The sequence below is a fragment of the Cervus canadensis genome, chromosome 11, assembly GCF_019320065.1.
Source record: "Cervus canadensis isolate Bull #8, Minnesota chromosome 11, ASM1932006v1, whole genome shotgun sequence".
Lineage (NCBI taxonomy): Eukaryota > Metazoa > Chordata > Mammalia > Artiodactyla > Cervidae > Cervus > Cervus canadensis.
The window spans coordinates 44,125,769-44,149,001 of record NC_057396.1 but is presented as its reverse complement, the minus strand read 5'-3'; the positions used below and the strand labels follow the sequence as shown (position 1 = coordinate 44,149,001).

Below are 23,233 nucleotides of genomic sequence, written 5' to 3'. Positions count from 1 at the left end.
ATCCTGGACTCACCTGGCATCTGCACCCAGAGGGGCCACCCAGTAGAAGGAAGAGTTTGGGCTGGGTGTTGAGTCTCGGCCCCAGGCACTTGTACAAGAAATCGCTCCAATTAAGCTGTACCACAAGGGGTTTGACAGACTTCTCTCATAGTTCAGTTGGTAAAGAATATGCCTGCAATGCAGGAGACCCGGGTTCAATTCCTGGGTCAGGAAGATCCCCTGGAGCAGGAAATGGCAGCCCACTCCAGTAGTCTTGCCTGGAGAATCCCATGAGCAGAGGAACCTGGCAGGTTAAGGTCCATGGGGTCACAAGAGTCAGACACGACCTAGTGACTAAACCACTACCACAAGGGGTTTGCTGACTTTCTGGAGGCCTCTGTGGGCACAGGAACCTAGAGAAGAGTTCAGGTAAGGTATGAACTAGGAGTGAAGTATATAGCACACTGGAATCAGACTATGAAAGTATCAAAACTACGTGTGCATTTGAGTGAGTGTCCATATACTTGAATGCATTTACATGTGTATAAGAGAAAAGATTTGCAAGAATAAAGTTTAGTGTGTATGTCTGATTGCTGTACTGTGCTTAGTCACTCAGTTGTGTCCAACTCTTAATTATGGGTGTGTTTATATGTCTGTGTATGGGTATGCCTACGTTCAAGAGTGCATCTGTCTCAGTCTGCATCCTTTTGAGACATACCAAACAAGGAAATGAAAGCTTTATTCTCCGTCAGGATCTTTACTGCCCACCTTTCAGCCCCCTCAGTACACCATAGTGAACCTGGCATCCCCAACTCTGCTCTTGGGGTCAGGAGACCTTGGGAAATTCAGTCTGAGGCCTCGCTAGGGTGCAGGGGTGAACCAAGGTGTCTGGAGGTCTTTTCTTGTTCCTTCTCACTCTCACACTCCCTTAGCTGGCTCTCAAGGACATCCATGTCTTGGTGGACAGCATGAAAGGTTCACTGGTCAGAGTCAGCCAGAAGCCTGAGTGTGAAGTTGACATTAGCTACCTGTAGAAATGCAAAGCCAAGGATGTGGGTCACAGAGTGTTAACTCAGAACTGAACTCAGTTTCCCTTCTTTCTCAGCTCAGGGTTTTCTTCCCCAGAAAGAAGAGATTTTGGAAATTGGCAGATTCTTGAGATTAGATAAAATGGAAGGCTGTAGAGGCAACAAACATTTATTCATCCATCCACATACTTGGCTCTCCAGATGATAGAGGAGATCCCTAGTCCCACCCACTTCTCCCCTGACTTTAAGCTGGATCACCAACTCCTGAGCTCCCTCCAGCTCCAGGCACAGCAGAATGAAAGCTGGAGTCTCACAGCAAGCAGCAAGGGCAACAGGATTCCTGGGTTCTAGGATGTGGTTCATCTCCAAGACCTGGTTACTCTGATCTTCAGTGGCAAATGCATGCTCACTGACCTGGACATGGGGGGATGAACACTGTGGCTCATCCTCCTGGTGCCACACAGTCTACAAAATACCCTTATATCTGCCACCTAATTTGCTTCCAATAAGAGCCCTTGAGGTGAGCCCAAGGTGCTATCCCCATCTCATAGCTGAGGACACTCATATTCTTTTCACTGAAAAAAAAAGAAAAAAAAAAAGCTCTTGCTCCTGCACCACCCACATTGTCTCTTCTTTTATCTGGTTATAGCCCCACTCTCAGGAATGCACTGACTCGTAGCTTGCAATCTGATCCTATTCCAGCAGCCTTTCCCAGAAGGTCCACAAGTAACCATTACAGAAAGCGACTGCCAATATCACACTGCTGATGCAATATTTTTATTCACCCATCCTCACAGCATCAATTCCAAGCTCACTGGCCTGGCTCACAAGTCTCTTGACATATTGCCCCTATTTTTACTTTTCAGCTCAAACTTTCTTGTCTCCCATGTCTCCTGCATTACAGGCAGATTCTTTACCATCTGAGCCATCAGGGAAGCCCCTGCTTTGTACCGGTCCTTCCATTTCCAAGTCTCTTCTTGTTCTATAAGCTCTTTCCATTTCCCAGTGGATTCTAGCCATTAATTTATTCATTAACATAGAAAGTACTTGTTGCATAAGCCTTTCTATAAAATATGACCAGTGAGGATCCCAAAACAGTACTCAGGATCCATCCTCAGCTCTTCCTCTATCATCCAGGCTCATACCCATGCTGGATGCAGAAGATCCATGCAGGAGAGGCTGTGCTTGTATAACTTACAGTTTGGCAGCCCCAGCTCAAAGCTCCAGCACTCACCTTGGACAGCGCCTGCTCATACATGCCTATAGATTCTGGGCTGTACTTTGTAGCTGCTCCAGCTGCTGCAGATGAATGGGGTAGTTCGGCAGCTAAACCACACCATGGCATAAGCCATCCTCATCCACACAGACTGGTATACTACTCAGCCATTGTAAAACATGGCCACTAGTGCATTAAACATAAAAAAGTGGGAGAGAAGGCTGACCCTGCTCTGAAGTGCCTGAGAACTTTCTCTGCATAGGAAGTTGCTCTTGACTATCTAGGCATCCTTCTGTCATGGGTTTGAGAGGTCCTTGCCTTGATTTCTTGGAATTAAAGTGCAGTTCCCTTCCAGATTTTATTGGTAGGGCAACCCACACCCTACTTCATGTACTGGCTGGATCTTCACATAATGGAAGCAGACTTTTTCCTGATGCTCTGTAGTTGAGTGGAAAACTGGTCTAAAGAAAAGTTTTAGGGGACCAGTATGAGAGAGTCAATTCCTAGACAGGTTGATAAGAAATCTGGGGTCCCCAAGGTGGAGAAAGGGGTCTGGGGCTCTCAGGGAGGAGATAGGGGTCTGGAGTTCTCAAGGAGGAGAAAGGGAAAGGTAAGTCCAGAGCTGGTGATTGCACAACAAAACAACTCACCTTGCTCAAGGATATGTTTTCCCTTAAACTCTGTACCAATGATTATATGACAACAATGTATCCTGCTCGAGGACATTTTTCTTCTTCTTAAGAACCTTCTGAATAATCCTGTCATCTTAAAGTGTATGTTGTGTGAGGGGGTCTGGTAAGGTCTTTCTATTGTTAGTTCTAATCCCATTATCTTAAAATTTATATTGTGTGAGTGGGTCTGGTAAAACCTTTGCAAACTTAAGACAGTCTTGATTTACTGTAAAAACCAATTTTAAAAAGTATATAGCTCCCTTACTAAGACTAGCAAGGGGGGCACTCTCTGGCCCCCTTTTTATGTCTATGTCAGAAGCTTTCTCTGTCTCTTTTCATACTTTAATAAAACTCTGCTACACAAAAGCTCTTGAGTGACCAAGTCTGGTCCCTGGTCCTGAAGCTAAATCTAAATCTTCTTCTTCAAAGATCATGAATCCAACACCATTCACTGAAAGTTATCAAGTGTAAGGGCTCCAGCAACCCCATTATAGAGTTTTAGTACACTTCCACAACTTCACTTTGTCTTGAAGATGGCAGGAGTTCTATATTGTCAAAGCAGGAAAGTGAATATTAACAGCACCATGGGGCCCCAGAGTCTGTGCAACACTTAGCATTCACAAGAAGGTGACGAGGTATGACTTGTAATTGACGTTATATAGCTGAATGAACTGAGGTGCTGAGAATCTAAAAAGCAGCTTTACTAAACCACATGATTAGTAGGTGACAAGCCTACAGGTGCCCCCAGGTCTAGGCCCTGTACTTTTACTCCTGAGGAGCAGAGCCCCAACCTCTGTTAAGGGAGGTGTGTGATGTAGCAGACATGGTGAGTGTGGGAGGCAGCTCTCTTGCCTCAGCAGAAAAGGGAGAGAGGAGAAGTTTCTAGTGATGAGAGATGCATATCTAGAGGTCTTCTCTCCCTTGCCTATGATCTTACTTACATTGTCACTAAGAGTCCAAACCCACTGACTCCAGAGCCAGTTCAACTGGGTTCCACATCTGGCTCCATGACACTGTGTGAATCACTTAGTTTCTCTATGCTCCAGTCCTTGTGTGTAAATGAGGATGATTACTTTTATTTTCAGAATTATAAATGTATGTAAGACTATGTTTGTTGAACTGCCATATGACCCAGCAGTTTCTCTACTGAACATATACCCTGAGAAAACCATAACGCCAAAAGACACATTTACTCCAATGTTCACTGCAGCACTGTTTGCAATAGCCAGGACATGGGAACAACCTAAATGTCCATTGACAGATGAATGGATAAAGAAGGTGTGGTACATATATACAATCAATACTACTTAGCCATAAAAAGGAACAATGTTGTGCCATTTGCAGAGACATGGATGAACCTAGAGACTGTCATACAGAATGAAGTAAGTCAGAAAGAGGAAAACAAATATCATATATTGACACATACATATATGGAATTTAGAAGAATGGTACAGATGAACCTATTTCCAGGGCAGGAATAGAGACATAGACATGTGGAGACAATGGGGGAAGGGGAGGGTGGGACAAATTAAGAGATTGGGATCGAGAAAATACACTACCTTCTGTAAAATAAATAGCTAGTGGGAACCTGCTACATAGCCCAAAGAGCTCAGCTCTGTGCTCTGTGATGATCTAGAAGGGTGGGGTGGGGAGGGGGGCCATCTCAGATGGAGAGTATACATGTATACATATAGCTGATTCACTTTGTTGGACAGCAGAAGCTAACAGCAATGTAAAGCAGGTATACTCCAATTTTAAAAAAGTCTCTGAAGTCATTTATGTTAGTTATTATAATTCCCTATGTTCATCTCTCCAGTCTCACTTTGAAGCTAGATGGACCAGCACTGGATGGAAGACTCCTTCCCAAATTGTTGGTTAGGCCTGTGGTGCCAGCTGGAGCTTCCTTACAGAATCTTTAAAAATTAACATGTGTGGCCACTGCTCTCTGAATAGTCACACCCAAAGCTTCTATGGTCCTGGTAGTTAATCTGGCTATGTCTTCAGCTTATAACCCTAGCCCAGGAGCTTGGCTTTTTCAGATAATGAAGCAGAGGTTACATAGCCTACAATAGCCCAGGGAGCCTCCTTTATGTCCAGCATCCTGAGCTCAGGGAAGGGGTGGCAGACCTCTGCAAGACAGGGCCTCAGAAAATGGCAGGGGTACACAGCAGAATCCTTCTCTCCGTCCCCTCCCTCTTGTTTCCCTCTCTCACCCTGTGCCCACCCAAACCAAGGGACAGTCAGAGGAGGCAGGGTATCTCATATCCCTTCCACCTGTCCCTAGGTCTCTCTGCCTTCACTTTCTCCCACAAAGCTTCTTGAAAAGGTTCAGAGCAATGAAGAAAGCGATCCCAAAACACAGCCCTGTCTCTACTTGCTCATGACGTTCTCCCCTCCACCTATACCTGAGGCTGTCCTGGGGACACCTGGGGCAGCTACAGCATCATGGTCAGGAGGGCTGGGATAGGCTGCATCTTGCACTAGGTGTAGGAGTGGAGTAAGACCTTCGAACTTCCCCAGACTCTATCTCTGGTCCGAGGAAACAGTAAACCCCTCCAGAAGGAGGGGTCCAGGTTTGGGCATCTGAAGGCACTGAGAGTAAGTGAGGGTGTGGGGAGGGTCTGGGGGTAGGGTGTGGAAGAATAGGGCTGTGACAGCCAGACAGGTGCCTCCATAGATAGGGTGGGAGTGAGTTTCTCACTAAAAACATAGTCTTTCTCATCCATTCCAAGCTGAGATCTGCCCAGTCCTGCTGGGCCCTCCTGCCCAAACAGATTAAGGCAAACCTGAGACATCCTGTGGGGGCCTTGAGATGGGTTCTTTTCAGAGGAGATTATGGTCTTCCTATTGACTTCATTTACTTAGCCATGCACTCTTGGATGAGGGCCAAGCTGCATGTCTGGGAAGACTGTTTTAGCTTATGGAGAAACCACTTCCCCTTTTAAGGAAAGGATCTAAGAGCTTAGGTGAATGTATAACTCCAGAAAGATACGCCCAGGATTCTGCTGGGAAATCTTCAATGAGGGATCATACCCTCAATCTCACTTACAGATTATCATCCTCTGGTTCTCTGATCAAGGCCAGGGATCCATCTTCCATCAACTCCCCTGGCTGGGCCTTGCTATAACCATGGGGTCCAGAGGGACCATAGAGGTTAGGAAGATAAAAGAGAAATGAGTTGAAAGCTCTAAGTTACACGGAGTGGGAAACCTACCCAGAATCAGTGTCTAAGTTAATAGAGCTTTGGGGAGGAAGGAAAAGTGGAAGAAGAAATCGCATGTGAAATAGGACAACTTGTGCCGCTGGGTCATCTCCCTATATTTAGTCAATTAAAGCTGATGTGTGGTACTAGATAGAAAAGCAGAAGAAGCCTCTGAGTAAAGTGAAGAAACACCTTAGGGAGACAGCCACAATATTGTCCATTCCCTTCTGCCCCCAGAGACAATGTCTCTCAAGATTTAGATATGAATCACCCAGGTCAGAAACTGTGTCAGTTTTGAGTTGAGGTCTATTTTATTCCTGTTGTGACATTTCCCCAGCTTCCCCCAACTTCATCCCTTCAGCCAACACAGAGTTCCTGCTCAGCGTCACACCTTGTACACAGGCCCCATTCAGAGCCACCTTTCACTCATCTGGTTCTGGATGGACAGAGTGATAGAAAAAGACAAGACCCGATGACCAGCCTGAGTCCTGGGCCTCCCTGTCTGCCACAATCCAGGCCCAATGTGCGCCATGCATCTATGGAGACCACACAGGGTTAGAAAGAGGAGGAACAGTCTTGGCGCGGAAGCCTCAGGCCGGGAGAGGTCCGTTCAATTGCCCTCAGTACCATCCGCTCTCCCTTTATGGGAAGAGGGCTGGGGTGGGCATAGCGCCCCGTAGTGGCAGATGATGGAGACACCTTGCTTAGAGCTCGGCCCTGATGGGCTCTGCAGGCCAGTTTGACCAACTGAGGGAAAATGCTGCAGAAAACAGGGTGCTCATTTGTTCCTGGGGGAGGCCCTCTCAGGGCCCACATCCCTCACCGGTCCTGCCCAGCAGAGCCGAAACAAGCTCCTGAGCCTCTGCGCGATCTGCTGGGTCCGCACTCCGTAGACCACGGGATTGAGGGCAGGGGGCACCACCACGTAGAGGTTAGCCAGGAGGATATGGACGTGGCTGGGCACCGTGTGGCGGCCGAAGCGGTGAGCCAGGAAGGAGAAGAGGGCGGGTGTGTAGAAGAGGGTGATGACACTGGCGTGGGCCCCACAGGTGCCCAGGGCCTTGCGCCGGCCGCCTTGGGAGGGCAGGTGACAGACCGCGCGGAGGATGAGGGCGTAGGAAGCACCTATGAGCCCTAGGTCCAGGACTGGAGTGAGCAGCGTGGTGGCCAGTTCGTACCAGACGTTGGGGCGCGTGTCGCCACAGGCCAGCCGAGCCACGCCCATGTGCTCGCAGTAGGTGTGGGGCAGGGCCCGCTGCCCGCAGTAAGGCAGTCTCCAGAGCAGGGCCACCGGGGGTGCCATGACACAGGCCCCACGGGTCACAGCAGCTACCGCCACGATGCCCACCACGCGCTGAGTCAGCAGCTCCGCATAGCGCAGAGGCTGGCATATGGCCACGTAGCGGTCCACGGCCATGGCCAGCAGCACGGAGGACTCAGCAATGAAGGCCACGTGGGCAACAAAGAGCTGGGCTAGGCAGGCCTGGAAGGAGATCTCGCCTGACAGGCCCCACAGCACAGCCAGAACTTTGGGCACTGTGGATGTAGCCAGAACCAAGTCAGCTGCTGCCAGAAGCCCCAGTAGCTGGTACATGGGTCTCCGAAGTGCCTGGGCAGCTGCCACCAGCCCCAGAAGAAGGGCGTTGCCCACCAGAGCTGCCATGTGCAGCAGGCACACAGGCACAGAAAGCCAGGCATGCAAGGCCTCCATTCCGGGTACCCCCAGCAGGACAAAGGTCCCAGGCCCCGAGCTGAGCCAGGTCTGGTTGAGAGCAGGCAGTGTGGGATCCAGCCCCATCTCCTGGTTCCACTTCGCTCTGTCACTGCAGGAAACAAAAGAGATCTTTCCGAGGTAATCACCAGGTCTACAGAGATTTTAGACAGGTGGAGGTGAGGATGGGGACTGAGGATGCTACAGCATTTGCTGAGAGCTATCTTTGTGTCAGGCACTGTTCTAGGGCTTTGGCATACACTGACCTACAAATTCCCTAATTGTGAGTTTTTCAATGTTCCCCTCTGTGTGACGGATCAAGGAATTGGTTTCTGAGAAGCTAAAAAACTTATTCCAAGTCATACATCTGGTACATAAAAGAACTGGAATTTGAATCAAAACGCATCTGACTAAAGATGATGCTCTTCCAACAGTCTTCTCTGGATCAAATGTCTCCTCATCAGCCCAGGCTCAGGGAGATGTTGGAATATGCTTTTCCTGATCACCTGTCCCAGAAAAAGTCATTTCTGTTCTCTAACCCTAAGTAAGTAAGTAAGTAAGTAAAGTCGCTCAGTCGTGTCCGACTCTTTGCAACCCCATGGACTGTAGCCGACCAGGCTCCTCTGTCCATGGGATTTTCCAGGCAAGAGTACTGGAGTGGGTTGCCATTTCCTTTTCCAGGGGATCTTCCCGACCCAGGGATCGAACCCAGGTCTCCAGCATTGCAGACAGACACTTTATTGTCTGAGCCACTAGGGAAGCCATCTAACCCTAATCCCTTTAATATTAACTGATGTTAAAGGGATTAAGCATCATGTTCCTTCCACCCTGAGGGAGATATTAATCAGAAGGAAGGAAATATGGAATGGCCATTTTCTGCTCCATTCTGTGACAAATGCTTAGATAAAACTCATCTTCCTAGATCCTTTTCCAGAGGACACTTAATTAGCTCAGACCCACTCTCCCAACATCACACTCCTCCCAGTCTGTCTAGTACTTTTTCCCAGCTGCCCAAGGTCTTTGGCATGCCTCCGCCCACTCCCAACTCTGATGTACCATAACTGTGTATACCTGGCTCATGGAACTTAATTTCTTCTTTGACCAGGGCAGATATCCATGCCCTGATTCTGCTTTGTGGTTCTTCTTTCTTCTGTCCCTTGTCCAGGGGAACATCCTCTGGTTCTACAGAAACTCAGTTGGAGGAATTCTGATCTGACTGAGGACACGGCAGAGCATCAAGTTTGGGCTGCAGTGGAAGGGACCGGGATCAGATGCCACAAGGCAACTAGTAGTCACATTAAAATAGTGGAGGGAGGAGGATTTTACTTACTGGGGTTTAAGTGGGTAAAGAACAATCTGGAAGAAGGAGCCAAGCTTGGGTTTTGCGTGTTCTGACTGAGGCCAAGTTTTACCCTTGAATTTTATGAGACATAGTGACTGGTATCTTAACCTGCTCCTGTGACTGAGGAGTTTCAGTCAGGTTAGCAGAGAACAAAGTTTGACCCTGGGCGAAGCTGTCAAGCTCCACACCATTTGTGTTTGCTCTAACTTTCTCTGCAATATGCCTCTTGGACATTCTCTCACATCCCCACACTGACTCCTGCAGATTAGAGGCAGGTGAGAAACCAGGCTAGGCTTTCCCACATGGAAGTCTTGGCTGTGTATAAACCAGAGATTTCTCCTGAAAGATGAGGCTTTGCCAAGTCAAGGGGACTTGTTTCACTTCTCACCATGGAGCAGGCCCATTACGTCATGGCAAATAGATGGGGAAACAATGGAAACAGTGACATACTTTATTTTGAGGGGCTCCAAAATCCGTGCAGATGGTGACTGCAGCCATGAAATTAAAAGACACTTGCTCCCTGGAAGAAAAGCCATGACCAACCTAGACAGCATATTAAAAGCAGAGACATTACTTTGCCAACAAAGGTCTGTCTAGTCAAAGCTGTTTTTTCCGATAGTCATGTATGGATGCGAGAGTTAGACTATAAAGAAAGCTGAGCACCGAAGAATTGATGCTTTTGAACTGTGGTGTTGGAGAAGTCTTGAGAGTCCCTTGGACTGCAAGGAGATCCAACCAGTCCATCCTAAAGGAAATCAGTCCTGAATGTTCATTGGAAGGACTGATGTTGTAGCTGAAACTCCAAGCTGAATTGAACTGAACTGATATGGTGGGGTCCCTGCAGGCTCCTTTAGATCCTGGAAAACTTCTGCCAGGACCCACAGGGCATTCTCAGCCTTGACAAGGGAAGGAGGATGTCAACTCCCTCAGGGCCTGAGAACATCTCTCACAAAACCACAGAGCAAGCACAATCCATTCCCAGATGGGGGCCCTATAAGAAAGTCCTATACTTAGGATCTGTGGGCCCTACTAGCCCACTTCCTCTTGGAAAAAATCCCAAAGACGCCATTCCCTCCACGTCTGCAGCCCACACTTCTACCCTTTTAATGTCCTTTAATGGGCTAAGTGAAGGGGAAGAGGAGGAAGCCGGGGACTCCCTCTAGCCTCATCCTCTGCACTGTGTCGGGTTCTCTGTGGGCACAGCTCCACCCTTCTTATCCTCCGTCTGACTGCTCTGCTTTGCCTGCCAAGTCCTGCTCCTCATCTCCAAGTTATAACAGGGTATTCCCTCCAGCAAAGGGTAGAACATCAAAAAACATAAAATGTAGCAGGAAGCATTAAGAAAAAAAGAAGGCAGAGTGCAAAAGAGTTCAAGAAGTGAACTCAAACAACAGGTTTCTTATATGATTTGGGAGTGAATTGATTAATCACTTTGAAACTTCCTTTAAACAGTTTGTAATCCCCTTCCTGATTTGTGAGGAGATAAGAGTGAGAGGAAAACACATTTTCCTTGCTTCTCTTTATTCCCACTTGAGCACAGTGATTAATTACCCTGAGGCCAGATTACCCAGTCTCCAATCCTTGTACTGCCACACGAAAGCTCTGTGACTTTAAACAAAATACTCAACTTCTCTATGCTTCAGTTTCTTTGTTTCTAAATCAGGGATAAAAATTAGCATATATAAAGAAATAACATAAGGTACAGTAGTAGCTGAAACACAGTAAATACCCAGCATTATGTTAAGCAGTACTGGTATTTTTATCCTTAACCCTCTTGTAATTCTTGGAATCCATTCTTCTCATGGTCCTTTCTACTGCATTCTTAGTTCTTAATTTCACAATCTGACAAAAAGTCCTTTATCAAATCTTAAAAAAATAAGGTGAGCAGGGACTGAACTAAGGCTATTTGAAAGTAGAATGGTCTTAAATCTAGAAAAAAAAGGCGGGGCGGTGTGGGGCGGGGCGGGGGGGGGGGCGGGGCGGATGGCTAAAAGAAGACTGAAAGATTCAGATTAGATCTGATTAGACCAAAGGAAAAAAAATTTCCTTTGCCAGTAGCAGACCCAAGCAAAAGAGGTTGAATATAAGACCATTTCTAAATAAAATGAGGAATATGACAGCATTGTCTTCTAATCCAACTCCTCGTCCCTCACCTCCCCATTTTCACTTTATTCTGGCTCAGGAATGGTGCGCGGGAGAAAGGGAGTGGTGGTCCCTTAGTCCCAGTCCTCAAACTTGACGTCCACACTGGCCTTCTGCTGTGGGGTACTCTCCTGTGCATCCCAAAGTTGTTTTCTGAGAAAAAGTCTGAACACCTCATTCCCATCAAAACTAAGGGGCTTCTGGGAGCATCTCCTCCAGGATGGGCACTTTAGTGGGACTTTTCAGTATTGGGCTTAATATGTAGTAAATCTGGATAGGGGATAAAGACACCTTTTCAAGAGCCCCCAAACTCTTTCTAGGATGTGACTGATCTTGGCTGATGAATTCATGCTACTGATGGAACAGGACTCTCTTACCTCTTTGTTGTGAAACAGTGGTTAAAGATTAGGACCAGGCATCCAGCCTCCCTCTACCCAACGCTTCTTCAGTCCCTGCTGCTCCAGCTTGTCCATTCAGCAGTCAGCACACTCAGAACCTAGGAGATTCCAAAGATGCTCCTATGGTCAGCCTGGGAGAGAGCAGGTGGGGATGAGAAGGATTTATGAATTTCTTCTCTGTGCCCCTCAGAGGGCCATGGACCCTGAGCCCCTACAGGGATTGAGAACCTGCTAGTCACAGCTGTGAGGTGTTAATGAGGAATTAGCAGAGATCTGTAATCACCTCCGCTGACTCTCCTGGTCCCCAGATTTATATGCCCCGCACATTCAGAACCTGGGCATAGGTAGAGACTGAGCAGAGAGGTCTCTGAAAATCCACTGGATGGGCAGCAGCAAACTCAGATGGAGATGAGCTATACGAAAATGCTCTACAAAAATGACAAACCTAGTTATCATCTAGAAATGGACAAGGACAGTCATTTTGAATTTAGCATTGTTTCTGCCTTACCCTTATAAAGAGACAAACAAACCAGCTGGGTGTAAAGAGCTTGGGATTTTGAATCAGGCAGACCTGGTTTGAATAAAATTCCATGGCTAAGTAGCCTTGAACAAGTTTCTTAAATCTTCTGATCTTGATTTTTTTCCTTTGTGCTGTGATGGTTGGTGTATCTTCCCAAAGAAGTGGTTGTGAAGATAATAGTAACAGGAGTAAATCACCTAGTAGGGTGATTTAATTAAGGAGAATTAATACAGCATTACTCAAGGCTGTGTGGCTTAGAGTCATCCTGAGGAAAAACTCTGTTGGATCCACATCACTTTTGGACTCTAATAATAAACATTATTAGTTTCATAATGTTTCCCCTCCTCAAAAAAACGCATCCTTCCATTCAGAGGTACATAATAGACTGCAGCACATGCTAAGTCACTTCAGTTGTGTCCAACTCTTTGCGACCCTATGGATTGTAGCCTGCCAGGATCCTCTGTCTGTGGAATTTTCCAGGCAAGAATACTTGAGTGGGTTGTCATGCCCTCTTCCAGGGGATCTTTCCAACCCAGGGATGGAACCAGTGTCTCTTATGTCTCCTGCACGGGCAGTCAGGTTCTTTACCACTAGCTCCACCTAGGAAACCCCAATAGAATGTAGTAATGAAAGGTATTTCACAATATCTCACATACAGTTTATATTTGTTTTTAGTTTACATAAAATTATTTTGTGTTTATACAATTAAAGAAAAAATTCAGTTTATCAATAATACAAAATATTATATACTATTGTACTTGTGTTCTTTGTTATTCCAGAAAAATCATTTCATGTTGGGTCTTTTCCTTGTGGAGCATGTTCATACACATTCTAACCTGGAGTGTCTGAAAGCAGTTACTAAGTTATGGCCCGGAAACCATAAACAACAAGCCCGCTGTGCAAAGGAGACATGACTTCTGAGTGAGGAATCCAAACTTCACTACTTCTTGTGAGAGCACCTGCTCTAAGCAGGTTCCCCTTTTGTCAGACATCATCTTGTATATTTAAGAGTTTAATGATATGGAAGTCCAAATCACAGGACAAATAAAGCCAGAAAATTTTTCTTCTGTAATTGCAACTTGAATATACAGATATTACCAGCATGATAATTATTTTATGCATGATTTAAATATGAAAGTGATGTGAAGGAATAATCATTTTTTAGCATTCTTGTTGACAAACACAACCAACTTAGACCTGTATATAAAGCTATGAACAAAGGATACAATATGTAGTTTAGGGTTTAAGCTTGGTGTAAAAATATGTCCTGATAGAAACCTGCCTCCTGAGAAATCTGTATGCAGGTCAAGAAGCAACAGTTAGAACTGGAGTTCTAAATAGGGTTCCAAATAGGGAAAGGAGTATGTCAAGGCTATATATTGTCACCCTGATTATTTAACTTATATGCAGAGTACATCATGAGAAACGCTGGGCTAGATGAAGAACAAACTGTAATCAAGATTGCCAGGAGAAATATCAATAACCTCAGATATGCAGATGACACCACCCTTATGGCAGAAAGTGAAGAGGAACTAAAAAGCCTCTTGATAAAAGTGAAAGACGAGAGCAAAAAACTTGGCTTAAAAAAAACCTCAACATTCAGGAAACTAAGATCATGGCATCCGGCCCCATCACTTCAAGGCAAATAGATGGGGAAAGAGTGGAAATAGTGTCAGACTTTATTTTTTGGGCTCCAAAATTACTGCAGATGGTGATTGCAACCATGAAATTAAAAGACACTTGCTCCTTGGAAGAAAAGCTATGACCTACCTAGACAGACAGCATATTAAAAAGAAGAGACATTCAGTTCAGTTCAGTTCAGTCACTCAGTCATGTCCGACTCTTTGCGACCCCATGAATCGCAGCACGCCAGTCCTCCCTGTCCATCACAAACTCCCGGAGTTTACTCAAACTCGTGTCCATCGGGTCGGTGATGCCATTACTTTGCCAACAAATGTCTGTCTCTGTTTTTCCAGTAGTCATGTATGGATGTGAGAGTTGGACTATAAAGAAAGCTGAGCACCAAAGAATTGATGCTTTTGAACTGTGGTGTTGGAGAAGACTCTTGAGAGGCCCTTGGACTGCAAGGAGATCCAACCAGTCCATCCTAAAGGAAATCAGTACTGAATATTCATTGGAAGGACTGACATTGAAGCTGAAACTCCAGTTCTTTGGCCACCTGATGCGAAGAACTGACTCATTGGAAAAGACCCCGATGCTGGGAAAGATTGAAGGGAGGAAAAGGGGACAACAGGGGATGAGATGGTTGGATGGCATCACCGACTTGGGTGGACATGAGTTTGGGCAAGCTCAAGGAGTTGGTGATGGACAGAGAAGCCTGGCGTGCTGCAGTCCATGGGGCCACAAAGAGTCAGATATGACTGAGAGACTGAACTGACTGATAGAAACAGTGATAGGTATGGGCAAACACACTGGAGTAGCTAGCAAGATTAAGGAGCTTAATTACATCAGAATGTAAACCTAAAGGCTTGCTAGGGAAAATAAAAGCTAAACTGAATGATGTGTTTAGATAATCAAAATAGGGAACTGTATAAAACTTACTGTGTTAAATTCAAGGTTATTCTCTTTATTGTGTGATAGTATGGAAGCTGATCAAAAACAAGTTTCTGCCTATGAGGAATGATGGCTATTGTAGTGAAAAGCTCTATTGAGATGTTTGAACTATGGAATGAACTTTCATTGTTTCTGCAAAAGAAGATGACCTTTTTTTAAAAAAAATATTTATTTTAATTGGAGGCTAATTACTTTATAATATTGTGGTAATTTTTGCCATACATTGACATGAATCAGCCACGGGTGTACATGTGTCCCCCATCCCGAACCCCCCTCCCACATCCCTCCCCACCCCATTCCTCTGGGTTGTCCCAGGGCACCAGCTTTGAGTGCCTTGTTTCATGCATCAAACTTGGACTGGTCATCTGTTTCACATATGGTAATATGCATGTTTCAATGCTATTCTTTCAAATCATCCCACCCTCGCCTTCTCCCACAGAGTCCAAAAGTCTGTTCTTTATATCTGTGCCTCTTTTGCTGTCTCACATATAGGGTCGTCGTTACCATAAGATGACCTTTTGGTCCAACTTCTTAAGGAAGTAAACTGGACAGACAGATTTTTTTTAACTTGACTCTCTATGGCAATATTAACATTCTAATACTTTTATGCAACATACTTTCCAATAGTAGGTAAGTTTTAGAGGCAAATATGGAAGTTAGAAATTTGGGAGGTCAAAGTGTCTCCAGAATGTTGCAACATAATCATTAAAGTAACAATAATTTTCAATAAGTTATGAGCTATATATTGCACATCTACAAAGACTATCACTGAATACCTTACACATTTAATAGAATGTTTTGAATTTTATTTTTTTATCAAAACAAAATCCAACATAGGAAACTCCAGGAACATAGGAAATTCCAGGATTCAGAATTTACTCTTTCTACTGAAAGATCATTTGAATTCAACTGTAAAGTATAGGATAAATTATTGAAACTGACTACTAATAAAACTGAAGATAAAATAATGAAAGCATAGCTTTGCTTGAATAAATAAATAAAAGATAAGCAAATGTAATTATAGTGGTGTCATTGCTATAAAATTATCTCTGCCATTTTACTTAATAAACCTTTGTCAGATAGGTTTTCTGACTACTCACATTAGCAAAAAAAACTAATCAAACCAACACACAAAATATGATTTAAACAGAAATTATTTCCTAGAAGTAGTATTGTCATCAATCAAACCTGTTAGATAAATTAACAAAATCAATGTAAGCTCATTTAATACATTAAAAATTTAAATATTGATATACTTGACAAGTATGAGGCTTTCAGTTTTCACTTATAACTTTCATTTAACTATAGTTGCAGAATGGCAAAATCTCATGAAATAATTTAAGTTCTCTACATTAGTCACCTGTATGCATGCTTTCAAGAAACAGTGTGTACAATTTCTGTAAGTTCTTTATTTTTTTCTGGTTTTATGCATTGTAATATATTTTATGCCTTTTGAATATAATAATAAAAACAAGGCTTCTATATTCAACACATTTAAAATTTTTCTACTAATTAATTTTACTGTACTTAACAAAAGTATTAATCTACAGTTTGGGGGCATTAAAAAAGTGGTGACTCCTCACTGACATTTTGAGAAGAGCTGATCTAGAGGTCTTTCTCTACATGTGTCTTCATATATGTACATCCACATTCATGATTCTGCAGCCAACTGAGCTAGAATTATTGTTCTGTGAATTCTGACTCATTCATGGTGTGTCCTCCCAAGTTTAGACTTGGAGATAAAACAGTAAAAGCCAGTCTGAATATATAGTCACACCATATTCTTGAATCCAACACTACCAAAAATAAAGCTCACACTTCTATATCCATCTGACTCCTATGCTTATCTATCAACTAGGTTGCAAAAGGAAGTAGCAAATGTATGACTGATTTTTAATTTTCAAATACCGATTATAGCATCAAGCTACAGGACTGTTCTTCATTTGCTGGTACTCCGATCAGTCCCCTACATTCACTGAAGACTAGTTTATGAGCTCCCACATTTCTCACTGCACAACCCCTACAGCCCCTGAGCAGTGCATCACCACTAGGGATGATGCCTCCATCAATTTACACTTTCAGATCTTTGGAACACATGGCTTCCCATGTAGGCTCAGACCATCCCTTCTGTCAGGCACATCCAATTCCCATTATCCTTGAGGTTCACTTTCTTTGTGTTCTTTAAGGCAATCACAGAAATGAACTCTCCTTTAAGACAGTTACAGAAATCTTCCAGGAAGCTGTCTTTGACTCCAATTAACTGAGTTTGCTTCTTTATGCTTCCTTAGCACTTTAACCTAATCATTGCAGTACCTTGTGATACATAAGATTATCTGAGTAAATTGCCTATTTATGTGATTTACTCCTTTTACTAAATTATAAGCTTCTTGATTTTAGCAGGTTGTGTACTTGGTCAGTGTCTCTACTCCCAGTTTATATGTATTTCCTTTCACATAACATGTACTTTGTGAATGCTATTGAAAATATGACATAAATCATTTGTAAATTTACTTAATAATTTAAGTTATTAAAGGTGTCAGGGACACATTTATCAATTCCTACTATTTGTGGAGTGGGCTTCCTTGGTAGCTCAGCCATAAAGAATCTGCCTGCCAATGCAGGAACTGTGGGTTTGATCCCTGGGTCAGGAAGAGGGCATGGTAACTCACTCCAGTATTCTTGCCTGGAAAATCCCGCAGACAAGGAGTTTTGGTGGTCTACAGTCCATGGGGTCGCAAAAGAGTCGGATATAGCCTAACAACTAAACAATTTGTAGAGTCCAGTTCTAAATTCTGAGTGTAGGAAGATAAAATAACTAATGCCTCTATTGGTAATGTCATTTTAAAATATTTTTATTGGAGTATAGTTGCATTACAATGTTGTGCTAGTTTCAGATATCTTTAATATAAGAGATGGGAATTTGCAAAAAGGAATAGATATAGGACAAGGCAACTTATGTGTGAGACAGTCACTGATGATTTTTGTATAATTATTCTTTTTTCATTAAAACCAGAACATGTAATTTCATTCATGGTCTGACATGGAATAGAATATTCATAATCAACCTCACCAGAAAGAGACATTAGCAGCTATTTAAACTTAAAGGAAGAGCAAATCAGGGTTTAGCCAGTTTTCTCCTCTTATGAACAGTAAAGGGAAGGATTTTAAATAACAATGATGAGCTTGGGTTTGAATAGGATGAGTCTGACATGAGAATCTTAGTGGTAATTAGTGAAAATACTAACATAACAGCTAACATTAGAATGATGTTTTACAATCTGCAAAGCACACTTACTTACATTTTGCTTTTAATATTGGTATTGACCCTATGAGGTAAGAAAGCACTGAAATTTATCAGAAAGATTACACATGAAAACTAAGATATAGAGTTATCAGCAAAGAGGCCATAAAGTCATAGAAATAAACTCTCCTGAGAAGGCTAGAAAAATTATAATAGATAACTAGCCCAAAGATAGAGGGCTGGAGAAGGAAGGGGAGACAGTCGCTTCCTTTGTTGTTTTTTCTAGGTCATTAAGCTTCCAAGGGAGCCATTTGTGCATGTCAGTGAATAACCGCAGATTCCAGGATGAAAGAAGTATGTATTTTTAAATGATCCCAGCTCAGTCTCTATTTATTTAGTTTTCCATCAGTAAACTTTTTAAAATATCATCTCTTGGAAAAATCCATGTTCTCAGTGAGATGTAAATAACCAGAAGAATAAGAGATCATCTCTTTTGATATCCAACAGCAGTTTTAGCAAGCTGGCACAAAAATACAGAATACTCAGTCAACTGTGGCTTAATTGAAGATAAATATAGTTCACAAAAACAATAATGGGTTTCCCAGGCAGCGCAGTGGTGAAGAATCTGCCTGATAATGTAGGAGACCAGGGCTCAATCCCGAGAGAAGGAAATGGCAACCCACTCCAGTATTCTTGCCTGGGAAGTCCCATGAACAAAAGACCCTGACAGGGCTCCAGTCCATGGGGTCTCAAAGAGTCGAACACAACTTAGCATACAAAAACAACAAAAATCGGCTCTGATTCTCCTAGATAATTTTTTTTTTTTACCTTCCTCTGGAGTCTGCTTTCACATGAGTCAGGTTATGTTATGTTCAGTGAGACTATCAGTAGGACTTAGCAGATTCTTTTCTAGCTCCATATTTATGACTCCCTTGCCATGTGCTTTGGAAAAGTCATTTTCCTCTAAGAGCTTCAGTTTCCTCTTCTAAAAATGAGGTCTGGACGATTCCAGTCCCACGGGATATGGTCCTGCCCCTAATCCCTCACCTCATATCCCACCTCACTCTGTTGTGACCACACAGACCTTGTTTTTAGCCTCAGATCATGTCAAGCTGTTTTCAGCCCCAGGGCCTTTGCATGTCTTTGCATGTTCTGTTCTCTCTGCCATTGTCTTTCTCATCAAGTTTTAGTCTATCATTGTATTTGATTTTGTTTTTCTATTGATTATATTACTATTTGAAAGTAACACATTTATTTTCTTGCTCCTTATTTGTTACTCTCCCTGGAAAATAAGCTCCAGAGAAGCAAAGCAGAGCCTCTTCCATATTATTAATCCTGAATGCTTAGGACAAAACTTGAACTATATTAGGTACTAAATAAGCAATTCCTGGTTGAATGCTGCTGCTAACTCGCTTCAGTCGTGTCCAACCCTGTGCGACCCCATAGACAGAAGCCCACCAGGCTCCTCTGTTCCTGGGATTCTCCTGGTTGAAAAGACAATTTTCAAAAAAACAGATGGAAAGAACTCCACATCTTTCTTTGATTACAACATATACCTTCTCAATTCTAATACTTACGACATTTGGGTGCATCTTACCTTGAATGTATTACTTTACTGTAGCTTTCCCATTCTCATCCCGACACCTCACCAAAGAAATGTATTTTGCTATTGAGTCTTTTGATCAAGGAAATAGACTCTGTAGATAAGAACTCCACAAGTCTTCCAGCCAATGTTGTTGTTTTTTTGTTTTGTTTTACTTTCATATTGGCTTGAGTTCTCACCTATGTATTGTAGGAATGTTGTAAGAAGTCCAGCCCTCTTCTCAGATCTCCAGTTATTTTAGGGAGTCATTTTTCCTGAGCACTATTTCTGAAGTTCACTTTATTAGTATGTCTTGGAGCCTAAAAGCTACTCTCCCTTCCCAAAAACCATGGCATTGATAAGTATTTTCTCTTATTCCTATTATAGCAATGTTGATAGAACTCATTATTTATAACAGACTTGTACTAGAAGGTCTTTGGTATCTAAGGATTGGGCATTTAAAGTGAACTACATAAACATAACATGGACAATAATTAGAATTTGTATTATTAAAAATGTCCTAAATCCATCTAATAACCCCCTAAGCAACAAAGTTCAATTTTATATTTTCAGTTTTAATCTCTTTTCTTCAGAGTCTTTGTTCCATTTCACATATTTTTCTCTCTCCATAACTACAAATTTCAATTTCTAAATCGTTATTGCTATTTTCTATTTAAACTAACTCAGCACTCTGCTTTCCCCTCCTTCTTCCAGATTGTATCCTGTGCAATTTCATATTCCAAAAACAATCAGGTCATTAAGGAGTATTTTAATACATAAAAATCTTTCTTTCATATAAATCATAACATATTCATAAAACACAAAATCTGCTCTTACTTTAAATAACATTTACCTTTTAAAAAATTCTTACACATTAATATACATTAAAAACTTCTCCTAACTTTTCCATTGCACAGTGGAACACTATAATGTACCCTTTATAGAAAATAAAATGATGACCTTTTCTCTGATCTGCTTGGTCTTCACTCCATAAACAATGGGGTTGAGGGCAGGTGGGATAACAATGTAGAGGTTGGCAAACATGATGTGGAAAGTGTGGGAGACATTGTGTCCAAAACGGTGGGCAAGGATGGAGAAAAAGGCAGGTGTATAAAACATGAGGATGACACAGACATGGGAACCACAGGTGCCCAGGGCCTTCTGGCGGGCTTCTTGGGAGGGGAGGCGGAAGACAGCACAGAGGATGAGTGTGTAAGAAACAGCAATGAGGATCACATCTGAGATGACTGTCATGATGGGAACACAAAAGCCATACCAGATATTGATGGAGATGTCCACACAGGCGAGCCGGGCAACACCTATGTGCTCACAGTATGTGTGTGGTATGATGCGTGTCCTACAGAAAGGTAGGCGTGTGAGCAAGAATACAACTGGCAGGATGATGCAGAAACTACGAAAGGAGATTCCCACCACAATCTTGATGATGGTCTTGGGGGTCAAGATAGTGTTGTATCTCAAGGGAGAACAGATGGCCACATAGCGGTCAAATGCCATGGCCATCAGGATGGCTGAATCCAGGACAAAGCTGTAGTGGAGGAAGAACATTTGTGTGAGGCACCCTGGGAATGTGATCTCTCGAGCCCCAAGCCAAAAGATACTGAGTGTTTTAGGAACACCAGCTGTGGACAAGGTGAGGTCAGTCATGGCCAGCATGGAGAGAAAGAAGAACATGGGTTCATGAAGGCTGCGCTCCACCAAGATTAGGTAGAGAAGGATGCAGTTTCCCACAATGGCTACAATATAGATGATACAGAAGGGAATCCCAATCCACACATGGGCGTGCTCCAGGCCTGGGATCCCCACCAGAATGAAGGGTCCTGGGTTGTCACTGCTCAGGTTGAAAAGGACCATAGCAGACCAGGATGGCACAAGTCCTAGTTCCTGAGGACAGAGGGGGATAAATGTTAGGCTCGCTTGAGTCACTCTCACTTCCAACAGCTTATTATATATCCCCCAAAATAAAGTGGCTGTCTAATTATAATTCAAAGTGAGACACTTTTGTATGAAGAAAGATTGTTATGAAGATAGCGGGTACCAGCAGGAGCCAGGTTGTCTCATATATGTTGGAAAGTACAGTCATTCCCTTAAAGAGTTTATCTTATTCACTCTGGTTGCCTCTGATGGTTTACACAGCTTTTCCAAGCAGTATTCCATACTGACATGAATCACTTTTTATCCACAGTATACTGTTGTTACAAACTACCAATTTCCAGGACATATTTTTCTGTGGGTTGGTGGATTACAGTACACATGATATTATGGACATCAGTAGTTAATATTGGCTTCCTCTGTCACTGTTGAATATCAGTCTCTGCCCCCAGCAATTATTCACCCTTTTTCAATTTCATGATGACTGCTGTTCTTCTATTTGTGAGGTCCATACACTTTTTTGCCATTCAAAAACCTAATTCAATTTAGCCAGTACTGCCTGAGTCCCATGCTATACTGGTAAGCAGGTATAACTTAAATTTAAATTTTGCTCCTCCAAAATACTTTTTTCCAGCACTCTGTAAACTATATAGTTGTGTGGTATCCTAATGCTTTACACTTAACAATTTTGGTCAAGATTTCTGTCCAAATGTACAATTATTTCTTTGCAAATACATATTCTATTGGATAAACACATGGGCTCCAGGATAATGACTCTTACATACACACAGACGAGATTTTAGTTCTTAAACTCTCAAGCATCCCTTGATCTATACTTCATTCTTTCATACATTTTACCATCCTATTTTTACCCACACGCAATCTTACACAATACGGGCATTGGTGGTTCAGTGGTAGAATTCTTGCCTCCCACGCAGGAGATCCCAGTTTGATTTCCAGCCAGTGCATTAGGGTTGTGTTTGATTTGGGCTTCATTGGTGGTTCAAACAGTAAAGAATCCACCAGCAATGTGGGAGACCTGGGTTCAAGCCAAGGTTGGGAGGATCCCCTGGAGAAGGGCATGACAACCCACACCAGTGTTCTTGCCTGGAGCATCCCCAAGGACTGGAGAATCCCATGGACAGAAGAGCTTGGCGGGCTACAGTCCATCGGGTCACAAAGAGTCAGACAGGACTGAGAGACTGAGCACAATCTTACACAAACCCCCTTTTTGCTCTCACCCATGAAGGCGCACGTCATACACACATACACTACGAAAAACACAAAGTATTTCATGACAGAATTGTCTCATTGCCATTTTCTTTGTAATTTCCCAAAATATATACCCTTGAGTTAATTTTTTAAAGACTATGTCCTCAATATTTTGCCATTTGCAGCAACATAAATGGACTTGGTGGGTGTTAAGTTGGTGAAATAATTCAGAGAGAGACAAATTCTGTAGGATATAAATTATATGTGGAATATTAAAAAAAAAAAAAAGAAAAAGCCAACATACTACTGAATATAACGAAAAAGAAGCTAGCTCACAGATATAGAGATTTCACTAGTGATTACCAGGGGGGAGAAGGGGTAAGGAGCAATACAGCGGTCGGGGAGTAGGAGGTACAAATTATTGTGTGTAAGAGGCTACAAGGATATATTGTACTACAGGGGGAATACAGCCAATATTTTGTAATGACTGTAAATGAAGTGTAACCATTGAAAATTGTATTAAAA

At 43.0% G+C, this 23,233-nt stretch overlaps 1 protein-coding gene and 1 pseudogene across 1 annotated transcript; both read right to left on the bottom strand.

Moving 5' to 3' along the window:
- Window positions 1-6,874: 6,874 nt before the first annotated feature.
- LOC122449274 lies at window positions 6,875-7,894 on the bottom strand (annotated as a pseudogene).
- A 12,551-nt stretch (window positions 7,895-20,445) lies between these two features.
- LOC122449883 (olfactory receptor 52H1) lies at window positions 20,446-21,516 on the bottom strand. The gene has a single exon (XM_043481940.1). It carries the CDS (start codon window positions 21,476-21,478, stop codon window positions 20,531-20,533), a length of 948 nt encoding a protein of 315 aa, XP_043337875.1. The 5' UTR covers window positions 21,479-21,516; the 3' UTR covers window positions 20,446-20,530.
- Window positions 21,517-23,233: the final 1,717 nt, after the last annotated feature.